General features: G+C 45.7%; 3 protein-coding genes across 3 annotated transcripts; all 3 read right to left on the reverse strand.

Moving 5' to 3' along the window:
- Positions 1-4,401: 4,401 nt before the first annotated feature.
- ANAPC7 (anaphase promoting complex subunit 7) lies at positions 4,402-12,363 on the reverse strand. The gene is made up of 11 exons (XM_059863181.1): positions 12,159-12,363; positions 10,867-11,053; positions 10,268-10,387; positions 9,085-9,196; positions 8,712-8,865; positions 8,463-8,605; positions 8,118-8,235; positions 7,550-7,746; positions 6,670-6,894; positions 6,110-6,260; positions 4,402-5,248 (listed from the first exon to the last, which is right to left on the reverse strand). The coding sequence occupies exons 1-11, from the start codon at positions 12,257-12,259 to the stop codon at positions 5,059-5,061; spliced, it is 1,698 nt and encodes a 565-aa protein (XP_059719164.1). The 5' UTR covers positions 12,260-12,363; the 3' UTR covers positions 4,402-5,058.
- A 559-nt stretch (positions 12,364-12,922) lies between these two features.
- On the reverse strand, positions 12,923-18,336 carry ARPC3 (actin related protein 2/3 complex subunit 3). Its single transcript, XM_059863867.1, is given in 9 exon segments — positions 12,923-13,436; positions 14,186-14,280; positions 14,595-14,721; positions 14,995-15,063; positions 15,329-15,405; positions 16,368-16,467; positions 17,474-17,690; positions 17,692-17,900; positions 18,325-18,336. Coding segments are annotated over 9 exon segments (969 nt in total). The 3' UTR covers positions 12,923-13,373.
- On the reverse strand, positions 18,336-22,404 carry GPN3 (GPN-loop GTPase 3). The gene is made up of 8 exons (XM_059863747.1): positions 22,259-22,404; positions 22,075-22,183; positions 21,175-21,342; positions 20,629-20,753; positions 19,867-19,982; positions 19,466-19,562; positions 18,970-19,098; positions 18,336-18,578 (listed from the first exon to the last, which is right to left on the reverse strand). The coding sequence occupies exons 1-8, from the start codon at positions 22,379-22,381 to the stop codon at positions 18,516-18,518; spliced, it is 930 nt and encodes a 309-aa protein (XP_059719730.1). The 5' UTR covers positions 22,382-22,404; the 3' UTR covers positions 18,336-18,515.
- Positions 22,405-22,442: the final 38 nt, after the last annotated feature.

The raw sequence follows: 22,442 nt of genomic DNA on the forward strand, positions 1-22,442 counted from the left end.
AACAGCGTTATCCAAATGAGGTGACACGTCTGAGACCCTTCAAACGCAGCAGTGTGAGGTTTAAAAATACAGGGGTCGAATTCCGTGGTCCAGCAGCTCTATAGGATGGTGCAGGGTGAGCTAACGCATCGGGCTGAGCTGCTGGCAGCTGCTTCCTACTATGGTAGTGCTGTGCCGGGCAGGCTGAGCTCTGCTGCTCGCCCCGGGGCTGTCAGAGCCTCCCTTATCTCCCCCGCGGCTCTTCCCGCAGCCGGAATTAGAGCCGGGCCCTGGCACACACGGCCAGCGCTGTCAGCACGGCCCCTCCCCTGCAGGGCGGCCCCAGCGCCCCCCAGGGACACCTGAGCCCGGGGCAGGTGGGGGAAGAGCCCCACGAGCATCTCTGGAGTTTCACAGCCTCAGCCTGCCTGGGAAAAGGAGGTTTCTCAGAGCCTGCTCCAGCCCGGCTGCTCTCCTCGCCCTTTTTTCTGCGTGTGGAACTTGGCCCCAGCCCTGGTGCCAAAAGGAAAGCTCAGCCCTGATGGGAAGTCGTTATTCAGCACCGAGCTGCATTCCTCTGCTGGTGAGCAGCTCCTGAGCCAACTCACACCAACTCACACCTTAAACATTGCTTTAAATGATGATCTGCAAGTTGAAGCAGAATGAGTCCCCCAGCTGGAGTTCAGCCATGTGAGGAGAACGTGATGCTCAGTGGGTTGCCAAGGTGCTCAGTGCAAGAATATGTGGTAAGAGATGCTGAAATAAACAGCTTCATCTTCCCCCTCCTCCTCCTCCTCCTCCCTGCAAACCCCCAGCTCTAAAGCACCACATGGATGAGCCCACTGACAGCACAGAGCAAAGAAACCACTCCCCATAGCTCAAGTTATGAGGCATTATGGACATATTACATTAAACTCTAAATACAGAGGGCAGGCAATATCCCTATTTTTACCTCGAGGTGAATTTGAGTATGATTAGAGCCCACATCCACCCCCAGGAGAGTGGGTGAGAAATGAGAGAAGCTCTGAGCACCTGAAGAGGTTTTCTAAAAGATCTCATCCCAACAGTTTACCCACATGGAGGTGCAGAGAAGACTTTGGGCATCAATTTATCAGGCTCCAGGATTTACCTCATACCCCAAACCATCACCCTATTTGCCACTCTGCTGTTTTGATGGGATGATAGGTGAGGAAAAGGAATCTGATCTCCAAACTCACAAAGTCCTTGGCCCCTCTGGAAGCTCTTGGAAAGAGAGAGGCTTGTACAGAGTAAACATCTACTGGGGACCCACTCCCACACCCCAGACTTTGCAAAGGCCAGGGTCAAGCCAGTAAATGAAAAGAGAGATTATTCTTTCTATGTTGTTCCATCAAGTGATAGGGACTGGCCAAAGGGCTTTCCTTAATACATAAATTGTTACACTAAAGTTGCCCAGGTGAACATTTTATTTTTTCCCTCTTTGCACCAAAAAAACTGTATTTTATTATCAATTTCCTCCCCAAACACCTAGTCTTATATACATCCTTGCCTCCTCCTGGCCAGCTTCCAAAGGACATTTTAACCAAGACTATTTAGCTTGAGACCATAGGTTTATACTGAGTTTAAGCCCTCCTAAGGTCACTAAATTTAAGACAGATCTGGGTTTTTAAAATATATTTGGTTGTGGTATGTTTGTGTAACTTGAAATAATAATGGCAGACACAGCCTTTGAGATTTCCTTACCACTGAGGTCTAAATGAGGGAATAAGGTTTGCTGAGTCAGAAATCCTGCTTCTGCCCTGCATGGATCAGTTTCCACATCACTGAGCTCCTGAAAAGCAAGAAAGGAAGAATCACCACACAAAGAGGCTTAATGAGGAAGACAGTTACTGAAAGGGGGGGAAAAAAGTCCTAGTTAATCAAGAATTTCTCTGTAATCAGCAGCAGCAGCAAAAGAAGCACCTCAGTTCAACAGAGAACACTGATACTGGCCAGCAGTCCTCAGTCCCTCCTTTATTTCTGCTTCACAATTCCTGAATTCCCATGATCTAGAAATCTTCAGAATTAGAAACACTGCCAGTATTGCAGGTGATATCAGCCCATGAGAGGAGTAAATGCATTATTTAGGCAATTTCTAACCACAGCAGGAATGTGTGCTGCTTTCAGACCCTGGCAAATTCAGCCTTTTAGCCTTAGCCAAGTCTGTGTACAGTTTGAAGAAATTCTGTCCCTTTCCCATCACTTCCTGTCAAAGCAGGAAAGAGTTAAAAGTTAGTGATGGAATATGTGGTTTAAATTCAAGGATTTCAGGCAAACAGGGGCACTCTGCCCTTACCCAGCACCTCAGACACACCTACACTTCACAGTACAACTGGATGGCAACAGATTTCTTGCCTCATGTCCAAACTGTTCCACTTCCATCACTGATCTAACACAGCCTGAACTTCAGTTCTTGGCTTTGTGATCTTTTCTTCTTGGGTGCAGAGCATGTGACTGAGGCAGGGAATGAGGTCAGCTGCTTATTAAGGGCTAATTGTTATATTCCCTGAACTAAATGCCTGTAACTGCATTGGAGAGTACCAGACCCCTGCAGAACCAGAGATCACATTCTAAAATTAAAGCAGTAATGAAGGCTCATTAATAGGCAAGCAGAATCCCTCTAGAATTCTGAAGTGAGGGCCAAATATATCTCTCTATACAATCTCAACATGTATGGCACCTCAGAGTTCCACAGCCACAGTGCAACTCTTAGCAAAGATCACACTCAGCCCAACACATCAGGTACTCACCAGGCCTCACCTGCAGACTCACAACTTCCCATTTCCAGTAAGGAACCAAGTTCTCAGAAAACCAAAGCTGTGAGGGTACAAATCCCTTTTGACAGCCATCTCTAGGTGTTCTGAGCTGTGCCTGGACTTGTTTGCTCAAGCTGCACCCAAGGACTCAGCTTGAAGCAGTTTTAGTTTCCTGCCTGTTCTAAAAGCAGAGATGATCAGATTATCTACACACTGCAGAATGGTTTCAACAGAACTGTGGCTCTCCTGTTTGCTCTTCTATGTAAATACTTCAGAGAAATGTGCAAAGCCAGTGGACTCCACCTGAAATGAATGACCTATTCAAAGGAACCATTAGAAAGAAATGGCTGAAAAATACAGCACATACCTCATATACTCCTCATCAATTAAATGTACCCTGTCTTTAGTTTAGTAACACAAACAACTCAGTTTTCATTCTCAGCAGAGGTCTGGAATACAACTAGAAAGCAAATGCAGCTACCCAGCTTTCAGCTGGTGAATGCTGAGTGTGAGGAGAAATCAAAGCTTTTTTATATAAAAATAGATGCTTTGAATATCTTGCACGTTTTCTCTGTTAGGAGCCACGTGATGAGCTGAAATCCATTCACTGCATCCCACAGCAACAGCAAAGAGATGAACAGGACAAGGCCTCTCATCTGCCAGGAAGTCATTAATGAAATATTTGCTCTCCCTGAGATGTGACACGTTTGGTGAATCTGCTCACTGCAAGAGCAGGAGCAGCTCATGCCAACCCAACTGCCACGACAGCTTTGCTTTGCTGCTCTTCCCCTACCACCTTCAGGGAACCATCACTCACTCTGGTATTTTGGAAACTCTAAAGCCCACAGAATTCCAGAGAGAACAGACAAGCAGCTGTTTTCTTTTCTTAAATGGATGAACTATTGGACTCCTGCTCTGTAAGCCATGACACACCAGAACATTTCCAAAACAGACAATAATCTGCCTCTTTTGTTGTGCATTTTTGATACAACATCACAGAGGGATATTTTACCCTTATCTGCCTTTCAGGGAGAAGCTTCTTTTCCATGTCATGTGTTTGTAACAAACAGACATTTTTCCTCCAACTGATACTCAAAATTAATTTTTTAGCTGTCTAAAAAGTCTGTGTGCTCCAGCACACCTGTGGTAACAAAATAAATACAAAAGGAATTAAACTCTTGATATAAAGATCATAAAACCACATTTTGTTAAAGACTAAGGAAATCAGAACTGTAAGAAAAATAAGTAATTCCTCTTCCCACACATCAAGCCCACAGAACTGAAACAGTTTCTAGATTACCCAAAGCAGTTCACCCTTGAAATGCTGAGGCTGGAAATTTGTACATGAAGCAAATTGTTTCAAAAGGTGAGGGAAAAAGACATGAATTTGAAATTATCTGACAAAGCCAGGAAGTATATAAACATGGAAAAAGCAGGACAATATGTGTATTTGCAAAATTTAACATTTCTCCAGCAGTGCAAGGGAAGAGGGATTAATTCTTTTTATAGCATTTTAAATGTCAGTGCTGTACACAGAATGTAAAGTGCTTTGAGTCACTGCTGCAAAACCTTCCAGGAACATACTGAAATAAAACTAAACTGCATTTTAAAATAAATGCTCATGTACAGACTTAAAGTGACTGCAGGGTTTAGTAAGGGTTGAAGAAATGACTTTAATTCTCCACCACTGGCTCAATCCTGTACACAGAGAAATCAGCTATAAAAAGTGTCCAGCAAGTCCAAGTTGCCTATTGTCCCAAATTTGTCCTGGACAGCACAGGTAATGCCCTAGAAAAAGACAAATTAATTCAACAAACACAGCAGAAGAAAAGTGCTGCTTTCAGCCACACTCAAGCAGCTCCCCCAGACTCCACTGGGAGCAGCTCCCCCAGACTCAAATGGCTGCACACAAAGGAGCAAGGACTTTCCCACAAAGGAGTACAAACCACTGTATTTACAATTTGCCCAAGCACTCAGCCCTGGACAGAACTCAGACATTGTCTTCATCACAAACAAAAGGCTCATTACACACCTCAGATTCTGATGGTTTTGGTTTTAGCAGGAATTTTTCAAAATGAAAGTTGCAAATAACCTTGGATGCAGTTAGTCCCTTACACTTAATAAATAAGAAGCATCAAAAATCTCCACAATATTGAGATGCACAGAACTATTAATTGGTTTCAGAGTCTATTAAAACAAAAAAAGAAGTCCTTTGTTACTGAAAAAAAAAATCATAATTTCTGTTCTTCTAAGAAGAGTGGCCCTAGTGGTGTGTTCAAGTGCCAAAACAAGGAGCAGGAGGCTTTTACTGCATCCCAAACCACTGTTCTTGATCTGCCCACTGAGCTGCTTCACTGTCACTGCCTTCCAAGTCCCCCTCTTCTCCACTTCCCTCCATGTCATCCACATCTTCTTCCTGGGTGGCATCTGTTGGACTTTCCTCTTTTTCCATTTTCTGCAATCCTTCCAGCGACTTCTGATCATTGGGATCCAAACTGAAGAAAGGAAGAAAAAGAAAGCATTGCCTTGAAACTTTTTTCTCTTTGTGGCCTCAGTGTAAAGAGTAACAATAAATTCTCATCCTGTTGTCTGCACTTCCTGTTTAACATCATCAGGAAGCTTATTTTAGATGATGATGCAACTTCCCCTTGAGCTGCTGTAACACTGAGTCTTAAATCTCTTTATAAAACAGTTCTGATCCCCAAGAATGCATTTATCTAAACATCCCACTCTTCCAGAAAACTTAGTCACCTCTCCCAGCAATACTAATTATAAAGTAACATGAAAGCAGTAAAAATTTAAATGACTCTGACTAAATATAATCTAAGCAGGCGAAAACCAGCTGACCCATTTAAGCTATGCAAGTTTGCAGGGGACATAAAGTGCTGGGTTTAAGGCAAATTGAAGATGTTGCAATCAAAATATGGGAATATTTTAAAAAGTAACACCCTAAAATAGCATTTAGATTATGTTGAGTCATACTATTTAAATTTACAGAACAGCTCATTTTTATATACACCTGCTAGTGTAAAGGAATGGATCCTAAGGTCTGACTATAAAATAATTAATAACTATAAAAAATTCCATGCCTTAATCCTTTTGTTAGTCAAGGAACCACAAGCCTAGTGACATATTTAGCATTAATACAGTCCCTCCATTTTGCACTTCTCAGTTTGAAATCTTAAGACCAACCAATTCATGAACAGGGTGTCATTTGTGTGGTTTTGTTTGTTTTAAGGGAGAATGATACGAAGCCACCTCTGATTCTCATCCTCATCAATCAGCAGCTCATCTTTTTACTCAGAGAAACTGATTAGTGGTTCTTATAAAGCCCCTGCTGCCAGGCTGTGCCTTACCTCAGGGCTATGCTGTACTGGTCCATGGCCTCCTGGTACTCGTTGACAGCCACCAGGAAGTCCCCCAGGATGCGGTGCAGGACACAATCACTCTGGTTGGCCAGGGCATTCCTCAGCAAGGCAATCCCATCTTCATACTTCTGCTCTCTGCCTGTTCACAGGCAAAACTACTGCTTTAATCAACAGCTGAGACAAATCTATAAAAAGTCACAGTGCTCACAGTCTTCCCAACACAAGGCTATTTGTCCCTCTAGAGCTGTCAGTAGAGCAGGGCTCTACTTCTTGCAAGATTAACTCTACACAATGACTTTTTGTTGCACTAGCTGTTACATTCACAATTACATCTACTTTGAAGTCAAAACATTTTGTTTGCAGCTGATTTAAGTGTAATGTCAGCTGCTGGATGTGATTAATTCCTGTGATTTTTCCTTCAGGACAGAACTGATAAACCCTGGACTGTATCATCACTGTCACATCTTCACATGGATGTGGCTCCAGAACACCCTTCCATGTACAAGGGTACCTTTAAACAAACCAACACGGGGGAAAAAGGAACTTACTGAGAAGTTCTGCTTTCTTTACCACAGCTTTAATGTAGTCAGGTCTTTGTGTGAGAGCTTTGTCCAGCAATGTTTTTGCCTTCTCCTGTGTGACTGGGTCCTCCAGGCAGACTGTGGCCAGCAGGGTGAGGGTCTGTGCATTTGCCCCCAGGGTTTTGTACACGTTGTTTGCCATCACCATGGCTTCACGGATGCTGTTGGATGCCAGGTAACACTCGATGAGACCTGGTGGTGTGAGATGGAAACACTTCAGGGTTTGAGTCAGCACCACAGGCACTCAGCCCTCCACTTTTATTTGCACTTAGTAGCACTCAGGTGCTGAACAGCTGACACTCCAATAAGCAAATACAAATTGCAATTGAGAAAGTGAATCTGTGCTTGTCAACATACTCATTCTACAGATAACTGACTTGATGTTTATTAATGGTCAGCCTCTGAAAAAAACCTCCAGCCCTAAGTACACCTCGTCTAATGTTTCTGTCCAATTCCAATACTGAGAGAATTAATACTTCACCTGGACTCTTCAGTACTTGAAGCTGCTGTTGAGATCAGCCAGATTTAAATATTTAAACAAATACGACAAAACAAAGCTCCCAGCAGAGCTAACCATCAGCTAACATCATCATCCCAAAGTGAGCTCCTCAAAACACCCAAGTTTGTTTACCTCCACATTGAACAACACAAAAACCAAGAAAACCCCTTTCTGAACATCATTCTTACATACCCACACGCTCTCTCACACCCCCCCCCGATCCCACCGTGGGTTTTGGGGTAACAATTATTTACAGGAGGAAAGAACTGCTGTCCACTCCCTTGCCTCACCATCAGCAGGGCACCAGCCCTCCCAGAGAGCAGCTGGCAGCAGCTGCCCAGGGCTCACCCTCGTAGCAGTCCAGGCGGCAGGGGGCCAGCCTGATGGCCTCCCTGAAGTGGATGATGGCCTCCTGCACGCGGCCCATGTTGCGCAGGGCAGCTCCCTTCAGCAGCAGGGCCTGGACACTGTTGCTGTTCAGCTGGATGGCTTTGGCTCCCAAGTATAAGGCACGGGAGTAGCGTTTGCTGTAGAAACTGTGACACCTACAGAAAAAGGAGAGGGATTGTAAACTTGTGCTGCCTGCAGTGCCTGTGCACAGTCACGAGGATTGAACTTCTTGTATTCGAAGTTAAGAAAAAAACTTCTTCAGAAATTAAAAAAACCTTAAAATAGATATTAAACCTGTTACTATTTAATATATTGTTGGCATTGCATGGATGTGTAACTCTAAATTTAACGTACTGAAAAAAAACACAATAGATATTTACAGAGAGCTAATATAAGTTACCCAAGAGCAGAACAGACAGGACAGAAAAGCACCTTCTGAACAAAACAAGCTGGACCCACTGTGTCAGCTGCAACCCACCACATTCAGCAAATGGAGAGCTGAGGTGAGAAAGGAAAGAAAACTCACCCAGACACCACCCAGGGCTCTGCATGTTGGTCAGAAATGTTGAAGAGCCGGCAGCCCAAGTTCTCCACATCCTCCAGCCGACCCTCACGTGCCAATAAATAACCATAAACATCCATTCCTAAAGAGACACGTTGGAGGATCAATCCTCAGGAAACAGAAAGTTCATTCACAAGGAAAAAAAGCCACAAAAACCACAAACACCCACTTTAAACTGTGCAACTACCTAGAAGGGATCAAGACATGCAGCTTCTGAATGTCAATTCTGAACTGAAAGCTAGGGAAACAATGAACAATATTCCACTGCATGTTATTCCTCAGGTCAACCTTCTCTCAGGATTTACTCACCTTTTATAAGGTAAGGATCCAGCATTTGTGCCTGTTCAAATTTTAGGATAGAGTTTTTATTATCTCCAGCTCTGAAGTACAGGTCTGCTAAGCTCCCCAGCAAGTCCACATTATCCCTCAGCAATGACTTCTTCTCCAAAGAGCTTAAAGGGAAAATAAATGCCTGTTATTTATAAATGACATTTTGAATATCATTAGAGACAAGAATTTATATATGATTTGACTGCACCACGCTCTTCCACCTCTTACCAAATGGTGTTTATTGCTCTGGTGTTGTCTCCAGTATGCACAAAGGCATAAGCCTTGATCCACACCGAGAGCCAATCCAAGTTGGGAATGCTCTGGATGATGTTGATGGTCATGGAGGCCACTTCTGCTCCCTTCACAGACAGCGAGAGCAAGCCTGTTTAGAGGGGTTCAGACATCAGTCTCAGCCACCCAAAAATGCTTCTGACACAAACTGTCTGAGGAGCAGAAACTCCATCCCCTGACAAGCACAAGCAGCTGATTACGGGGCTTGCTACAATTTCTATAATGTGGGTATGACATGCAAAAGCTAGACAGCTACAGAAATGTAATTAAAATTTTAACAGGGCTGAACACTGAGAGTGCAGACACCCACCTAGGATGGCATCCAGGGCCAAGGGACACTGCCTCAGCACCTCTTTGTAGCTCGTCACCGAGGAGCGCTCCTGGCCTGCCTTCTTGTAGAGGTTTGCCAGCATCATATTGATCTGCAGGCAACAGAAATGTGGGGACAGCTGAGTGTGAGGAGGAGAAAGAACCACTAAGAAAGGTCACAACTCTGTCTTCAAGCCTGCCTGCCTCTGTTCTGGGCAGAAGACAACACAACCTGCATTTCTGAGAACACTCCAAGGTACCACATGAAAACTGAGGCTTCCTTCTGAGCACAGAAATAAAATCTACCTTCTTTTGTACATGCACAGTGCACCTTGAAATCTGGGTTTGCAGCAAAGAAGTCAAAAGACGGGCAAGTACACAATGCCAAGAAGGATCTGTACATCCCTTAATCACTCCCTTCTGTGTCCATGGAAGTGTTTGACTTAGCTTAGCAAGTCTGAGAGAGTTTCCATTCAGCTTCTGAATGGAGCCATGATTGACCAAAGAACAGAAATTATCTGAGCTCCTCACAACACAAGTAGCTGCTTTCTGCTCCAGCACTTCCATTTACTGGCCTATATAGGCAAAAAGTTTGCTTTTCTCAATCTTTTCTTCCTTTTCTGCTCTGCAAGTTGGTCAGAACACTCTGACATTAACTGGAGTTTAAGCCTGTACACTTTCAGGACAATTTAACATGAAACACAGCTGACTGATCTGATGTGTTAATCTTTTAAGCCCTTCTGAGTAGCAGAGCCAACGAGCAAAGACTCCACAGATTTGGCACTGCAGACCACAAAGGGATCTAAATATTTAACATTATCTAAACTGTTGTTGAAAAGGATTAAAAGATTTTAAAAGATGGAGCACTAGCAAACCTTCTACTTGCCAAAGTCTCCAGCCTCTCAAGGATTTGTCACTGCTCCAACTATACAAGAAGTTAGTAAAGATGCACAAAACATTTAACTCCTCTCATTTTTTTTCTTTAAATTCTTTCTTACAGAGGAAATACAAAATTGGTATGATTTTAAAGAAAAGGGTCCAAACCACCTAATTTAAAATTTGGAAATGTTACCAAACAATATCTAACTAATGAAAAAGACATAGTGCCATTAAACCTACATAATATGTTCTGCCCTAGAGATACACTGACCATGAGGCTGTGACAAAAACCTGCTAGAATTCACCTTTGGAGTTCTCTGCCTGGAAGGAATCCCATCAAGAATAGCAATGGCATCTTTATCTTGCTTCAGCATTGTGTAACATTCAGCCATTTTGTATTTCACTTCAATTTCTGATGGTAAACACTGAAACAAAAAAGAAAGATTTAAATACAATGCTGGTTTAATCAGGTATGAAAATTTTAATAAGGTTTCCTCATAAATATTTATACTGTGTTGAAAAATATCTGGTGCATGTAAGTTAACAATGCAGCTCCCTGCTTGTTCACATTGTTCCTGTCTTCAAATTGAAAGTGTGATGTACACATACAGAAAAATTTCATGCTGGAGACCATTTTAAGTTTTGCACTAGAAAACACCACAGATATGATCAAACTAATTAGCCTTAAAGGTCAGGTTTATTTGACATGACAAAGGCACAATCTAAGGTGGTTAAAAGACATGTAAAGGTGATGCCCAGGGATGTGGTGAGTGATGCACTTGGCAGGGATTCACCCTCAAGGATCTTTTCCAGCCTCAGTGACTCTGTGAATATTGAGTCAGCAACATTACCTGGAAGGGGGAACGTGATCACTTGATGCAGCACATTATCAGTTCTTAAATACCTGGCTTTGGGGTGTTGATGCAGCATTCCCAGTAGAAGGCCTGACTTTGGAGGTTTTACTTAAGGCTTTTTTCTGCTGTAAGGCCATGGTGTACTTGCTGACAGCATTCCTGTACTCCTTGTCATGGAAGAGGGAGTCTGCATGGTAGACAAGGAGCTGGTACTTCTGAGAGGGAGAGAACAGCTCCCTGGAAGAAAAGCAGACAGAAAGGCTGAGATCAGATGGCTGGAAAAGAATCAAAACCTTACAGAAACAAAGCATTTGTAGCTTTGGTTTGTCTGGCTTCAACTTGCAACTGCTGCAGCCCCTTCATTGCACAGGAAGGAGCACTGAGTAACAGCAGTGACTCCTCACACAGGGCTTATCTCACCAATTTCTTTTATCTGTAAACAAACAAATCCAGCAGCCACTGCTGACACCTGATCGGCAACAGCAGCTCAATGTTTGGCTGCTTGGCCACTGCCCCCATCCCTTCTGTAACAAGCCACAGGCTGTAAACATCCATTGCACTGCATCAACTTTCTCCTGGGATTCATTCACCTTTTATTAGGTAAGGATCCAGCATTTTGCCTGTTCAAATTTCACAAGAGTTTTGTTTGGCCTCAAGTTTAAAAGGCAACCCAGCTCCTTGTACAGCTGTTCTGGTCCAAATCCCTGTTCCTACATTATAAAAACCCCCTCTATAAACCCCAAATATATGTGTAGACCAAATGACCCAACTGTGGCCTTCCAGGACCTGAAGGGAGCGAACAAAAAGCATGCAGAGAGACAATTTACAAGGGCCTGGAGTGCCAGGACAAGGGGGAATGGCTTCACACTGACAGAGGGCAGCTTTAGATTGGATATTAGGAAAAATTCTTCCTTGTAAGGGTGGTGAACCCTGGCACAGGTTGCCCAGAGAAGCTGTGACTGCCCGATCCCTGGAAGTGTCCAAAGTCAGGCTGGACAGGGCTTGGAGCAGCCTGGGATAGTGGAAAGTGTCCCTGCTTGAGGCAGGAGGGGTGAAACAAAACCTTCAAGGTTCCTTCCTTGGTGATTCTATGATTCTCTGCCAGGACACCCATGTCGTAGGGGGCACCCCAAAGGGCCGCTGATGCCGATACCCGAACAGAGGCGGGCTCCACCCCCGGGAGGGGCAGGGCAGAGGACAGGGACAGGGACAGCTCAGGGGAAGGAGCCGGGACAGGACAGGGACAGGGACAGGGACAGGGACAGGGACAGGGAGAGCCCAGGAGCGGCCCCGCTCCCTCACGGCCCGCGCCCCGCGCGCCCCCTGCCGGCGGGGCACTCACGGGTTGTTGCCGCTCATGGTGAGGAGCAGCCCGCTGAGCAGCCGCACGTTCGAGTGCAGCCCGGCGGCCGCCATCTCGCGCACGTGCTCCACCACACTCATGCTGCCGCCGGCGGGGCGGATGGGAAGGAAGCGAGAGAGACCCCGAGCGAGGCACCGGGAACGGAGCTGCTGCCGCCGCCACTCCAAAATGGCGCCACCCAGGGGTCCTCGCGAGCCGCCGCCTGCAGGCGTCCAAGGCGCTGCCTGCGCGGCCCGGCAGGCGCGCGGAGGGCAGCCCGCGCCGAGGACCCCTCGCGGAGGCGGGAACGGCGTGAGGGGAGAGCGGGGTCTGGGCACGGCTCTGAGGGGATCCTCTCCTCTGTGGGTGCTGTCGTGCGAGACACACACTCCCTAGGCCTCCACAGCTCTCGAGTTCGCCCCTTGTCCTTCTACGAATACGCTGATGGTTGCTGCAGCTAAATGTGATGGAGGTCTCTGAGATAATGATGCTCCTGCCTATAAAAATTGGTAACGGAGGAGAAAGACTGTTCAAAACCTACATTTCTTCTGGGAAACGGCTCACATTTTTTCCCATAATCCAATCTAGAGCTGCCCTCTGTCAGTTTGAAGCCATTCCCTCTTGTCCTGGCACTCCAGGCTCTTGGTGGCTCCCCTGAAGTCCTGAAAGGCCACAATTGGGTCACCCCAAAGCCTTTCACCAAAAAGAAAAAACCTCTTTGATTTCTTTGAAGGCTGTCCATAAGACACACAGTAGTTACCACGTTAATTACAAGCAAATTTTATTGAAAACAAGGTAAAAATCACTGCACTGGACAACACAGCGAGAGAGGTCTGTTTTCCCTGGACACACGACACCCAGACTCCAGCCAGCAGAGCAATGACACAGCTCCCCTGCCCCACAGCCAAGCCCATTTCTTCTCTTAAATACAAGCCCTGTTTTAAATGCTGTAGCCACGATTACAAAGCAGCTTGCATTTGAAACAGCACGTCAGAAATCACATATTAAGCACCAGCTTAATAATATTTGCTTACACAACTTATCTTTTTGCTCTCCCTCTATCACTCATTGACAGGTTTGGTTTTTTCTTTTTTTTTTTTTTTTTTTTTAATTCATAAGCACTTAATTCTTTCTTGGTACAAAATGTATCCAAAACAAAGGCAAAAGACTCAAACATCTTGTTGTGGAAATGCTTAAAGTTGCTGCCACTTTGCTTCACTGCCCAGGGCCTGAGAGACTCTTGTTCATGAACTGCCTCTTCACAAAGCAGATCCACCACTGCAGAAGGAAGTACAGAGTCAGAAAATCAGAAGTGGTTTCCACTGACTTTGAAGTATTCAGTCTCTGACACACAACAAATATTAAGGTTCCAGTTTTACACATAGTTTTCCACACTTTAATTGAGGTGAACAAGACAACAGGAATGGACACAATGAGTTCATATTACAGGACTTTGAATTAAAATGGGAAATTCTACTTTCTCTTCTTTTACTTTTGTTATATTTTATTCCAATACAATCATAAATGAGGGATGCATCAGGAAGCAATGCCTTTGAACGTAAATTAGCCGAAGTGATTTCGACATTAAATGCAGTCACATTTGCACATGAAACATGAACACTCAGGAGGTGACTCATTGATTGATTTGCGATATTTTCAATCTGGACATGAGACAAAACAATCGACTTCAAAGCAGCTCTCAAAGCAGAGCTGCCTGGGAAGAGAAACACACCTCTAGTGCTTGTGAGCTCCATTTGCAACCCCAGCCACGAGCAGATGTGCAGTGCTTTGAAGAGCTGAACCAGACCCCTCTCATTACTGCCCTGCTTTTGAACACAACCCAAACTGGCACTCGCTGTCCTATCACATCAGATTAAATTTACTGATAACTTGCAGCTGCAATTTCACTGTAAATTCAGACAGCCTTGGCTGAAGTTACCCTCACCCCACCTCGCTTCTCTCCACACGAGGCTGAGCAAACACCCCCCAGCCTCTCACTGACTGTGCTGATGCCACTGAACTCTCACCTTGCTTGGCTTGTCGCTCTGAGGATCAAACACTTTGTCACAAAGGCGAAGGCCGGTTTCTTGCCTCAGCTGCTGCAGGTAGGCCCTCATCACCTCTGAAAGCAGCACAGCAAAACCAGGGTGAACTGGGCAGCACCAACCCAAACTGGATTTAACAGGGACACATCAGACATCCCTGCTTAAAGCAGAGAGGGCGTTTCACATCTGCAGGCTGCAGCTGGCTTAGCTGATTAGCTCAATTTATCTATGGAACCAGGGGAATCCTCAAGGTCAGAAAATCCAGCTTGTGCTGCCTTCAGATAACCGACTGCAGATTTAGAAAATTTAGGTTTAAAGTAATTTTTCCAACTGTGGTCACAAAAGTGAAGTTAATAAAGTGTGACCCTCAGAGACCCTGGGTCAGCCTTACCTTCCTCCTGCTTGTTGGCAGGTTTGGCGTAAATGGCGTTCAGTGGAAAGCCAGGCTCCCCTGGGATTGGGAAGTTAGTGATTCCGAGTGTGTACATTTCCTTCTCTCCCTGGCCTTTGGAGTTACACTGGAAGAACCAGGCAAACAATGGGTTAGCAGTTATGGACAAAAACTGACCGAGCATTAGACCCAAATATTTTACAAATCTGGAACAGGAAAACTCATCAAGAAGAGCAACACAGAACATCCACAGCCTTGGAATATTTGAGGCTCTGGCAGCTAGGACTGGGGTGAACAGGATTATTTCTTCCCCTGGAAGGAGAATATCAGGAAATCCTTTCCTTGGAACAACCCTCAGAACAGACTGTTTCCCACCTGCACAGGAATTCAGTTTTCTTACCTTTTGCAGCTTTTTCAGGCACTCAGAAATGTAGAGGGTGACATAGATCAGTGTTCTGTCAGCCTCATTCTGCAAAACAAGAGCAGGAACTCTTAGATTACAGGACTTTGTGGAACTGATAAAGTCTGAAACACTAATGAATTCAAGCCATTTTGGGCTACAGTTTCCCCATGAGAGAGAGAGATTTGCAATTCATGACATTTACTCAACTTTAAAGATTAAGTGGAAGGGGAGTTTTTGTGATCTTCTAGAATTACTTCCTTGAAAATAAATTTATATTCACAGTACCAACCCTCCAAAGAACTAGAATATGCTCAGTATCTCAAAAAATTACCTTAATTTCATAATTTTTGAAGAAAACATTAGCTTTGAAGTAGTAGATGGCTTCATCTATAATATCTGTGTCCTTAGCTATTAAAAAGAAGATACAGAGTTAAGCAGTGCACTGTTACACTACATTTGTCATAACTTTTACTCACTGAAGTGTACAAACAAGGATTACTGCAAAAGCAAAACTCCCGTATATTACAAAAAGCAGAAGTCAGCACCACGTAACAGAAAACTTCTGAAACACCATGAGTTCAGACTGTAATACTTAAACTTCCTACTCCCCTCTCCTTCCCCTCTGATATGTCACTTCAGAAGCAGCAGCAATTCAGCAGTTCCCCACTTTTCTACCACTTTTGAGTAATTCATCAGAGTTTTAACATGATAAAAGGAAAGAAAAAAAGTTTTTGGAGAAAGCACAATCACTCTGATTCCATTATCCTCTTCAAATAAAGAAGGGGAGCAAAACACAGTCACAGTCAGTGACAATCTGACTTTTGCTGCTATCCAAGACTGCTTAAATCCAGAAACACTCCCTTCCCATTTCCCTTTTCAAACTGAACCCCACATTTCTGGGGAACAGCACGCCTGGGAGGTTCAGGTGTTGAAGGGGAATCTGTTCTGGCTGCCTGAGGGCCCTGTTGGGGTACCTGGAACTTCAGTTTTTGGAGACCCACACCCCAAGTGCTGCTGTCCCACAGAGCAGCCCAGAGTGCGAGCTCTCTGTAGCTAAACCTCCACTTCCTCTGACACAGAGGCTTCACACCAGCACAGCCTCCTCAAAACCCTGCTCAGGAGCACAGGGGGAAGCACCAGAACAGCAACCAGAGGCTTGGGTTACTGAAACCACTAACTCAACATGGGGCACAATTATCTGTGCATAATTATTTTCTATGATTTGCATAGCTGAAGTAGTTGAAAACTTTCCTCCTCTCTAAACTGCAAAGCTTTCCATTTCCCACTGGTGACTCTTGCTGGGTCTGGCATAGAGCAGCCCCTGAGATGATGAGCTACATCCAGTAATTCAGAGATGATTATAAACTTACTTTCTCGAGGTGCTGGGCCCTTGAACTGGCTTCTGATGGGTAACAGTGCCATGTTCCCAATTAGCTTGGTGTCTGAGTCCATTAAAGTGGAGTGGTAAGCCTAGAGACAGGGAGAGCTGGTTATTGATCCTACTGAAAATAGACATTTCCACATCCAATCACGTGTCTTCATCAAGCAGAGTCACAGCCTAGTTCATTATGATGCTCCCAGCATTTTTTCCTTGCAGAAACAATTGCTATTTTCTATAAGTCCAGATCTTGGTGCCATTCTGCTGAAGACCAGGAAAGCACCTGGAGATTGGATAAAATCTGTATTGTTGGTCCGCAGGCATAGTTCATCCCCAGGCTGCCTGACCCTATCCTGGCAGCATCAAGGGGTAACAGCCCTGTTCACCTGCCTGAATTTTGGGGCATTGCACTGAAGGTTAGTTGGTCATTAAAAAATATGTAATTTATTTACACGTCTGGCTATTAGTAGTAGATAATTATTGAAATAGCCAAGCTTAATGCAGTAAAAAAAAACCAACAAAACTGATTTAAGTGAAAAACAAACCAGCTTTCTATATACAACAAATTCTTCCTGGAAAACCGATTTTAAACAACTAATGAGTTCAGTTTTAGGCACTTTCCAAGGTGCTGTGCCAGGCCACTGGGAATCCCTCATCTCACAACCCACCTTTTGTGCGGGGCAGAGGAGGATGTGACTGGGAGGGGCTGGGTGTAAAAAGCAGTTTATTTCTCTGAGGGGAAGGTGGTGTGAACAAAGCCAGAGCAAAGCCCTGCTGTGACCGCCCTCTCCCCCGCTGCTGCCGGGGCTCGCACCCTCCCGGCTGCGGGTGGATCCCGGGCAGGGGGAGGAGAAAGAGGAAGGCGCTGGCCTTGCAGCAGCCTCCCATGAAGAGCCATTCCCCGCTCCCAGCAGCGCTCCCCGCAGCTGCAGCCCCTCTTTCCCCCCGCAGTGCCCGCGGCCAGACCCCGCAGCGAGCAGAGCCCCTTCCCCGGCCCGGGATCGCCCCCGCCGCCCCCGGCCCGGCCCCGCCGCCCGCGCCCTCCTGCCCGCGCTGCCGCCGCCGGGGCCGCGCAGCGCCGGCCGCGGAGCCGCTCACCGGCATCTCGAAGGGCAGGAGGCGGCTCGGCGGGGCCGGGCGGGAGGGGAACGGGGCGAACCGGGCAGGAAAGCGGACACAGAGCTTCCTCCTCCGCCTACGCTGCAGGAAATGAGGCAGCGGCAGAGGCGGTGCGAGGAGGGGAAGCGGGAGCCGCGCACCGCCCCGGAGGCAGCGCACCGGGAAGGGATCGCGGGAGGCAGCGCTGTGCCCGGCACTGCCCGTACGGGAAACGGCCACGGAGAGGCACTGCTCTACCGGGGCACTGCCGGTAGCGGGAGGGGGCCCGGGAGGCAGCGCTCCTGTCGGGGAAGGGGTGCCGGGATGCTTCGCTCGCAGCTGGTTTCTCTGCCGTGCGTTTCCTGCACAGCCCAGCCGGCTGCGCGGGGCACTTCGTGTAAGGAAGCACAGGAGGGGTCCAGAGGTGCTGTGTTCAGAGGGATACAGTATTTTAAGGTGCACATTCCAATTGCTGTCAAACCATTACGTTTCCTGACACCCAGCGTTGCTGAAATTGTCCCCTGGTATCTGACTCCCAGTATGACTCAGAGAGACAAGGGGGAGGTTTGGAAGGTGAGTCACAGTAACTCAACTGCAGAGCTGGGGTTTATCCTTTCAACACGCCCCAAGCATGGCTCATCCCAAGGCAGTCTGGAGGTGAATTAAACCATGGTAGTTTCCCCAACTTTAGAATGGTTTAATTCAGCCAGATCGAGACCTGCCACATACAGATTTTTCTGAGCCCTTTTCCTCTAGATATGCAGGATTTGCTGGTCTGTTGAACCTCTTGCCCAGTTCTGGCTCTGCTTTTCTACATGTACTAACACTGGCCTATGTATTTCATAACTCACACACGCAAGCATAGTAAAAAAAAATTGTTTATTAAAGTAGCTACAAGGTCTTGTAACTCACTCTCCATTATAAATATTAGTTATTTTACAGATAAAACATCAAGTGTGTTTGTGTAGGGATTGGGTTTTTTTATTTAATTTTTATTTTTTACTAAAAACAACGTATTTTCCTCTCAGTTTGAACATGTTTCTTACTCATCCACATGATCTTGAAAGTATTCATCCACAAGAGCAGATTTATCTTCTTCACATTCCTGTAAAAAAAAAACCCAGAAAAATATAAACCTTCCTGGGATGAACACAGGAATCATTAGGAGACTTTGAACAGTCTTGCAGGACAAAAATCTGAGCGATCTCAGTGGTCCTTGCTGGCATTTGAAGGTTAAAACTCTGTTAATTTTGAAAATCAAAGCAATACTTTTAAACAACCATTTGATCAATCTACATATACAAGATGATATTAAAGAATTTCATTTTTATAACTAAATGAAGATGATACAAACATTGTCACTGAAAGACTAAACATGGCTTATTTTGAACCGTACTAAGACAATAATTTATTAGCAAGGCAAAGAACGTATTTATATTACAACTTCTATTATGGATACTTTCTAATTTTTCATCTTCTCACCAACAGTCCCTTACCTTTGGTTCTTTAAATTCCAGATCTTCTCCGTACTGAATGGTGAAGTCGATGTGCTGCAGGACGATGTTGATGCTTTCCTCATCTGAGCGATCCAAAGGCAGGAATCGAACCATGCCATAGTCATCAATCTGCACAAGGATTCAAGGGATGTTGGCAGGGAAATGCACAAAGTTCATTCTCAATCACAGCACTCAAAGCCACTTCCTTAAAACACTGTTTCCTGGACTTCTAAAATACCATTTAGTCACACTGCAAACCAATGGCAATTCCCTACTCAGAACACCTGGCTACCAATCCTAAGTTCTACACAGCAGCAAATTCCCAATATTGCCAACAGAAAAGAATTCAAAGAAAATGTATTGGCTATAATCCAGATATCATGTGTATCATATCAGTAGTATCAAGAATCTCATGCTAATCTGAAGAACTAAAAAACTGAGTTAATAGAGGCAAAAAGTGAATTTTAGGGTGCCAGCTCAAAAGCAATGTACCTACCAATCCACATATAGATTTGGTCAGTTTTTTAAACCGTTTGCTTCTCAATATATTTGTAGAATCTTCAATCATAGAATACATGTCTGGATCCAAGTACCTGGAAAAATAAAGTCATCATCAACACTGATGTTAAGTCTGTCATTCAGAATGACACAAAAGATCCAAGATAATTATTTACAGAAAAATCCAGAGATCAGTACAAACATGGAGCTATTCTTTTGACTCTGACTAAACTAAGCATCCTACCCAGATGTTTAAACACTATTGTTTGAAATAAACAAAATCCATCTTCTCCCATTCCAAAAGAGTATGTTTTAATTGTGGGAAACATTAGACTCAACTTTCAGTGAACTTCGCCTCAGTATACTGTACTCTAGAGTAAATAATTTTTTGGAACTTACTTTTCTATTTCCTTCTTGGCTTTCTTGCTCAGCAAATCCATTTTGGTCATGACGTTAATCTGTGGAATCTCCAAAGATATCATTGCACTGAGAGCTGCCAGGATTCCAGAAATAAACTTGAAGAGGATGAAAAATGATGTATTAAAGTACAGACAAACACAACACAAACACACAGGACACTCAACCAAAGGCCAAATCTGGTAATGAATATATGGAACATGGACACAAAGCCATATGAGGAATCATTCTCTCTGTTGCAAAAAGGAGGTGCTGAGTACCCCCTCAATTTTTGGAGACTCAAATATGGATCTGCCACTGAAAAGGGCATTAAGAAAACCCAAACCCTTCTTGGGACAGTTACTGCTAAATGGGGAAGGTGGCCTGCTAGTTCTTGGGATCTGACAAATCCCTCATGGAATCACAGAAGAATTTAGGTTGGAAGGTACTTCTGGAGGTTACCTGGCTCCTACAACTGCTCAAACAGAAGCACTTCCAGGTCAGACCAGGCTGCTCTGGGGTTTGCCCAGTCAAGTTTTGACTGTGTGAATGCCTGCCCCAGTGTGACCACTCTCACAGTGCTGGCTGTCTTTCCACCCATCTGGGACTGTCCTTGCTGCAGGCTGTGCCTGAGGCAGCTGATGACAGCAACCACATCTCCCTGGACCTGGCAATTTTTCCTCTGGGCAAACCCAGCTCCCTGAATGGCTCAGACTTGTTGTTCTTTATAAAAATGAACTTTATCAACAGATTTCAAATGGATACCTTGAAAGATTCCACCATGAACTGAGAATCCACCAGGAAAACTCCACAGACACGGAACTCCCACTGCTGCAGCTGCTCCACCAACTGCTTCATCACTGGCAGGTGTGTGTAGAGCTCAATCTGACCTGGGGCACACTCAGGATATTAACAGGTTGGAATGTGAAACAAGCAGGACCAGTCCACAGTTATATGTAGACAGGGGAACTGCACTTAAATAAAAACTGGTAAGGAAAGCACCCTCTTTTCAGGCAGCTCTGACTGTGTTTGGGTGAAGTGAAAAAGAAATAAAAGGGGTTTTTTCCTCCTTTGGTCTCCAGTTAGTGTTAGTTTGCAGTTGCCACAGCTGATGATGCTACCAAACATCCGTGCAGTCACCCAGATCAGCCCAGGACCAAGTTCACTCCTGAGACACCTGAAAGTGACTCTGACAACTATTAATAGCTCAACAAAATGGGAATTATCACAACAGTCTACAACCAAATGTTCCAACTTGCAAATTTTCTAATGCTTATGAAGAGCGATACCAAAACATTGGCGTGTACTTACCTGGGCAATCAAACAAAACATAGTCATCCTCCACATGCCCGAGGCTCTCCTCCAGCCAGCTGAAGTTATTGGCAAAGTATTCCATGCAAAACACCAAGCCACCATTGGGGCCAAACCTCAAGGACTCATCTTCCATGACATCGTCCACTTCTATCAGCTCCCGAATGTCTGTGACAGCACAAGGCACCAAAGGCAGGGAGTGAGCTACTCAGGGAGGGAATGGGCTCTGCAGGCAGCTTGGCAGCTGAGAAAACCAACAGGACTTCACAGCAGTGCTGGGTGCAGGGGGATCTTCCTGGCACAGCCAGCAGCCAAACACAACAGGTTATGTTCATGAAACTTACACAAATGCTTTAATCCCCCAAATAAATATAAGCTAAATACTTCCTGGGACTTATTTGGGGGGTTCTTTTGAGGGTTCCTGCTAATTGTCTGGGAAACATCTCATCCCCCAGATTTTCCTCTTATGGTCCTGGATCTTCTAATGAATCTCTTCTGAAAGTATCTCAGCTGTGTGGCCAGATGAAGATGCACTTTTCTTATCATCTTTGTTCAGACCTAAACACTGTTGTTGTTCTCTAAGCTGAGGCATCTGCTGGAACATCTCAATCACTGGTGTAGGTAAATACAGGGATTGAGCAGGAGCTGGCACAGGGCAACAGCCCCTGATGCAGGGCGTTATCCCTGGAACAAGAGTGTGTTAATCTCTGACATCTCTGAGCACTGTTTGCTACCACACTAGAGTTATTCACCGATTTAAGGATCACACCCTATTTCCTTGAAATGATTTTCCCACATCTTCCCCCACTGCTGCACGGGCACCGTTTTAGAGGAACAGAACCGGTCCGGTGGCACGGCCAGGGGCGCTGGAGCCCAGCCGTGCCCGGGGCCGCCGCTCACCTGCCATGACGGGGTAGCTGAAGAGCTCGGCCGCCGGGTCCAGGTTCACCACCTGCACGGCGCGGCCCAGCGCCTCGCAGTGCTGCACCATGGTGGAGCAGTACGTGCTCTGCAAGGCACACGCAGCCGTCAGGAGCCGTCAGAGGGCTCCCGTCACCCCCGTTCCCTGCCGTTCCCCGCTCACCTTCCCGCTGCCCGCCGGGCCCATCACCAGCTGCGCGTACCGGGGCATGGCTGCGGCGGCCCGGCGGGGAATGGCCGCTGCGGCGCGCCGTAGCTCGGCCGAACCCGTGACGGCCCAGCGCATGGCCCTGCCCGCCGCGGTACGGCGAGCCGGCGGGGTCAGACCGTGCACGCCCCTCTCGCGA

The sequence above is a fragment of the Haemorhous mexicanus genome, chromosome 19 (assembly GCF_027477595.1).
Source record: "Haemorhous mexicanus isolate bHaeMex1 chromosome 19, bHaeMex1.pri, whole genome shotgun sequence".
NCBI classification, from domain to species: Eukaryota; Metazoa; Chordata; class Aves; order Passeriformes; family Fringillidae; genus Haemorhous; species Haemorhous mexicanus.

What these genes read in the sequence shown, in the direction of transcription:
- ANAPC7 (XM_059863181.1), bottom strand. Translation starts at nt 12,259, where the DNA reads ATGAGTGTGGTGGAGCACGTGCGCGAGATGGCGGCCGCCGGGCTGCAC. An exon ending in GGATCCTTACCTTATAAAAG is followed by an intron (nt 8,236 to 8,462) that starts GTGAGTAAATCC and finishes GTGTCTCTTTAG; the next exon opens with GAATGGATGTTTATGGTTAT. An exon ending in AAAGAAAGCAGAACTTCTCA is followed by an intron (nt 6,261 to 6,669) that starts GTAAGTTCCTTT and finishes GCCTGTGAACAG; the next exon opens with GCAGAGAGCAGAAGTATGAA.
- GPN3 (XM_059863747.1), bottom strand. Translation starts at nt 22,381, where the DNA reads ATGCGCTGGGCCGTCACGGGTTCGGCCGAGCTACGGCGCGCCGCAGCG. An exon ending in GCCCGGCGGGCAGCGGGAAG is followed by an intron (nt 22,184 to 22,258) that starts GTGAGCGGGGAA and finishes TGTGCCTTGCAG; the next exon opens with AGCACGTACTGCTCCACCAT. An exon ending in TCATGGTGGAATCTTTCAAG is followed by an intron (nt 19,983 to 20,628) that starts GTATCCATTTGA and finishes ATCCTCTTCAAG; the next exon opens with TTTATTTCTGGAATCCTGGC.